Source organism: Myotis brandtii, unplaced genomic scaffold (genome assembly GCF_000412655.1).
Source record: "Myotis brandtii unplaced genomic scaffold, ASM41265v1 scaffold178, whole genome shotgun sequence".
Taxonomy (NCBI): Eukaryota; Metazoa; Chordata; class Mammalia; order Chiroptera; family Vespertilionidae; genus Myotis; species Myotis brandtii.
The window spans coordinates 279,037-283,625 of NW_005356599.1; the positions used below are offsets into that span (position 1 = coordinate 279,037).

Consider the following 4,589-nt stretch of genomic DNA (forward strand, 5'->3'; position numbering starts at 1 on the left):
TTCCTGTGGGGCCTGCCAGCTTCCTCTGCCTGAGGTGTGAGTGGGCACGCCACGGGTGAGGCGGGCAGGGGGGCCTGGGGGATTTTTCCAGCTCCAGGGAAGCTTTCCGGGTGGGGAGGGCTCTGAAAGAAACGGGACTTCTCAGCTGGGCTACTGTGTGTGCGCTGTCCTTGGGCGTCCCCAGGGAGTCTGTCCCTTCACCTGACGTCATTCTGACTTTTTTCTCGGTCGGTTTGGGTCTTCCTCTGCCATGGAGCGTATGTGCTAGGTCCTCTATTGAACCCTGGACACGCAGATAAATGAGCTGCTATCCAGCCCACTGATTCTTTGCCATTTCTGTCTCACTTGCTCCATCCCTTCTCTCGGTGCTTGAGACCCTCTACCTCAGCCGTGGGCAAACTACGGCCCATTTGAAATGAATAAAACTAAAAAAAAAAAAAGACCGTACCCTTTTATGTAATGATGTTTACTTTGAATTTATATTAGTTCACACAAACACTCCATCCATGCTTTTGTTCCGGCCCTCCGGTCCAGTTTAAGAACCCATTGTGGCCCTCGAGTCAAAAAGTTTGCCCACCCCTGCTCTACCTGTTCAAGACAAAATCCAAAGTCCTTACCGTGGCCTACAGGGCCCCCTGATGTTCCCTCACTGTCCCTCTAACCTCACTCTTATGACTCTTCCCCCTTGCCATAGCTGCACTGGCCACATGGAACCAACCAAGGGCCTTTGCACGCGCTATCCCCCCCAGATTTCTCCTGGCTCACCCCGCTACCGCCTTCAGTTCTTCGTGCCGTCTCCTCAGTGAGCCCTTCGCTCCCTCCCTCTTTAAATAGCAACCGCCATCGTTCTCTCTCCCTTTTCTCTGGTTTCTTATTTTTTAATCCTTACCTGAGGATATGTGTATTGATTTTAGTGAGAGAGAAACATTGATTGGTTGCCTCCTGTAGGCACCCCAATTAGGAATCGAACCCGCGACCTTTTTGGTAACGGAGCCACCCGGCTGGAGTCTGTGGCTGATATTTTTCTCCTGAGGACTTAACGCTCCACGACTGTCACATCTTCTGGGTCTGTCTGTGTCTCGCACCCGAATGCCAGGTCCATGAGGGTAGGGACTCGTCTGCTCCCGGCTGTATTCACGGCACCCACCGCAGCGCTTGTCACACCGCGGGTGCTGTATACACGTTTATTGGAGGGGACCATCTAGCTATCGGGCCTTCACACCAGCCCTGTGCTGCGCGCTGCGGGGACACAGTGGTGACCTCAGTCTTCTCAGTGAAGTCTGACTTGTCTGTCTCCACTGGGGCCAGCCTCCTACTCTGCCAGGCCACACTCTGGGTCTCTGCCTCTCTCCTCTGATACCTTGTAAGTTTCTCTCTCCTTCTGTCCCTGTCCCTCTGTGTCAGCCTCTATTCCTATGCCTCTGAGCCACCAGCCACTACAGGAGCAGAGCTGGGATATGAGAAGTGCAGGACCTGTCAGAGCCCAGAAATGGCACCTGATGCAGCCTGGGGGTCCAGGAGGGCTTCCTGGAGGAAGTATCAGCTGAGCTGAGACCTGGTCGGGGGGGAGTTGGCCAGGCCTTTTCAGGGGACCAAGGGACAAAACAGATGGAGCCTGTCCTTCACAGAGCCCCCTTCTCTCCCCGTCTCACAGAACTCTCCAGTTCAAACCTGCTCCTTCTCGGTTTCACAGTGTCTCTCTCATTCGCTCTTTATTCCTCTCTCTGAACCTCTGTCTTTCTCCCTCCTTCTATCTCTATGGTGTACCAGGATAGTTCTCTGCTCCTGGGAATATCCATGTATCTGGATCTTCCTCTCCTTTTTTCTGAATGTCTGTTTCTGCCTCATCTCCTCCATCTCAGGGGGTCTCTTGAGCTCTCCCTGGCCCTCTAGGCTTGCCTTTTCTTCCATTGAGCTGCTCCCTGCATCTCGCTACCACCTGTTGTCTCCCATTTCCCCCTAGGTCTCTTTTGTGTTTCTGTCTTTCTTTTTAGGAGCTTGGTCGCCTCCTCACTGATCCCCAAATACATCCAGAACCCCTTCACCCTGGACCCACCCTGGTGCTGGGGGGAGGGGGACTGATCCAGCCCCTCACACCCACACAGGTCAGGTCCTCTGCTCTGTTAATGGTTAACCCAACCTCTATCTAGAATACACACACCGACCAGGCTGGGGGTGACTCCCCTGCCCCCCACCCACCCACCAGCTGTTCTTAAAGGACCAGGTGTCCTCCACAGCTCTTTGGCCCCCATTGAGAAGGAGGGCCCTGGTGTTGGGAGGCCTCTAGCCCTGAGGATGGGGGAGGGGGAGCGACCCAGTGCTTGGGGCTGCAGAGCTGTGTCTGGGGAGGCCCCAAGATTGCCCGGGACGGGTGCACAGGCAGGGGACTCCATCCAGTCTCACTTGCCCCAGGCTTATCGCCTGGTGTTATTTAACCAGGGGTGGTTTTCCCAGCCCTGCCCAGAGCCCAGGCTGGCAGTGCCAGGGGTGACTGAACACCTGAGACCTGCTGGCTTGGGGGAGGGGGTGGGAACCCTCAGTCCAAGAACTGGGGGTTTAAGAACTCAAGATGGGGACAAACCGCACCCCCTACCCACCGCCCTAATATCTGGAGGTGGGGGCATGTGGTCTGAAGAGGTGTGGGTGGGACCCCTGGGTGACCCAGGTCAGAATGTTAGGATCTTCCCGATTGAGTGACTAACACCTGGCCTCCTGAGCTCGGGGCAACCATGGGTCCCAGAGGTGTAAGACAGGGCTGCTCAGGGGCAGAACTACCATCCCCCATCAGTCCATCCCCTAGCCTTTGTGCCCGGCATTCATTCCCCCTCCCCTCCCCGGAATTGTCACTCCAGGTCACAGGGGAGGCCGCTGGGGTGGGGGCTGGGCTTCTGGGGCTGCCCCTTCCCCTTAACCCCTGCTTGGCCACAGCCTGCTCAGGCCCCGCCCCCTGACGTCAGCGAGCAGGAAGTCCTGGTTAATGATCAGCCCACCTGGACAGGTGCAGGACAAGGCCCGGCACATCAGAGGCGGCCGCGGGGGGAGTGCTTTTCACCCTGCCAGTCAGGGTGCTGGGATGGCCTCCCCAGATGCACACGAGGAACCAGTTCAGGTTGCCCGAGCACCTCCCTCTTGCGCGCTTGGGCCCCACGAGGCCAGAAGCAGCCAAGGACCCTGTGAATGTGACCACAGCAGTCAGCCTCCTTCCCCGGGAAGTCCCTCTAGCAACCTCCCCTAATTCTGACTCCCTGGCAGGCCTCGCTACCCACCCCCCTAAAGCCTCCTGCTGCACCTTTCCCTCCCCTCATGGGCGGAGTCCTCCTCCCCACATTCTGGGTCCATACAGGGGAAGGACCAGAAAAGAAACCTAATTCCCAAGCGTGGCTATGGCTCCCGTGCAACAGCCATCTCCTCTGAGCCTGTCCTGTCACCTGAAAAGCAGGCGATGGCTAGACCGGTTGACCAGCCGCCAGCATTGGCCAAGATCGCCAGCGGGCCTGCCTGGGTGGAGAGCGACACCTGGAGGACACACTGAACATCCTCTCCCTGCAGGACCAGCTCCGTCCCGCAGAGGGCGCAGCAGCTCACAAACTAAGGGACCAAGAAGGAAAAAACCCATTTTTCGGTTTATTGAAGGAGGAAAGGGGGCAGGAGAGGGGAGCAATAAAATGCTTTTGCTTCATTTATAAAGAGCGACATTTCCAGGAGGCCCTTCTCAAGGAGGAGGAGGGGGCCACCTCTTCCCCAACTACGAGCAGCAGCAAAGCTAAGCCAAGGAGGGGAGAGGGAAATCGGAGGGGCCAAGGGACCCCAAACACCCCCCTCAGACAGAAGCCACGAGCTTTCTCCCCCCACCCTCAATGCGTCTACCCCAGGGACCCCTCTGGGACGAGGAAGGGAGTATATACACAGTGGGGGTGGCACTGGGCTGGGGGAGGGAGGGAATAATTTATCCGCAGCAGCGGTGGGCGGCAAGGGGACGGGGCAGTAGACTGGTGGCAGTGGTGGCCTAGGGGTCCCGTTCTTTCTTAACCTTGATGTCTCCAGCGAGGATGGTGGCGATCTCGCCCTGCATGAAGGCCCAGGGGACAGAGGAGCCCACCAGCGGGCACTTGTCTCCGCTGGGGCAGTACACCTCACCGGCAGGGCCCTGCGCCTTGATGAACTCTCTGGAGCAGGGAAAGCAGAACTTGTGTCCGGGCACTGAGGGGCACTGGACGAAGTGGGTGTCTTCCAGCCGCTCCCGGCAGAGGGTACAGCACAGGGGGGCTCCAGGGGTCGCCCCAGTGCCGCTACCACCCCCGCTAACAGCCTCTGCCCCGGCGGTCGGGCTGACTTCGGCATCACCATTTCGGGCCACTAGGCGATGCTGGGCTACCGGCTGGGCTGTGGAGGAGGCCGCTGGGCTGGCACCCCCTGCACGCCCAGGGCCCCCACCCCCACTGGGGTCCTTGGGGGAGTGGCCCAGAGCTTCAGCCACGTTCTTCAGGGCAGCGATGGGCGAGGGCATCCCCGGGGTCTCGGCAGAGAATGGACCACCCGGGGCTACCCAGTGTCGCTGCTGCTGCTGCTGCTGCTCCTCTGTGGTCATC

At 58.6% G+C, this 4,589-nt stretch overlaps 1 protein-coding gene across 1 annotated transcript in view; it reads right to left on the reverse strand.

Annotated features, from left to right (window-relative positions):
• Window positions 1-3,601: 3,601 nt before the first annotated feature.
• The window catches only part of IRF2BP1 (interferon regulatory factor 2 binding protein 1), a gene marked incomplete at its 5' end in the record, with an annotated part of 1,651 nt that continues 663 nt past the window's right edge, over window positions 3,602-4,589 (reverse strand). Inside the window, one exon of the mRNA XM_014537399.1 lies at window positions 3,602-4,589. Within this exon, the coding sequence (XP_014392885.1) occupies window positions 4,007-4,589 (583 nt within the window).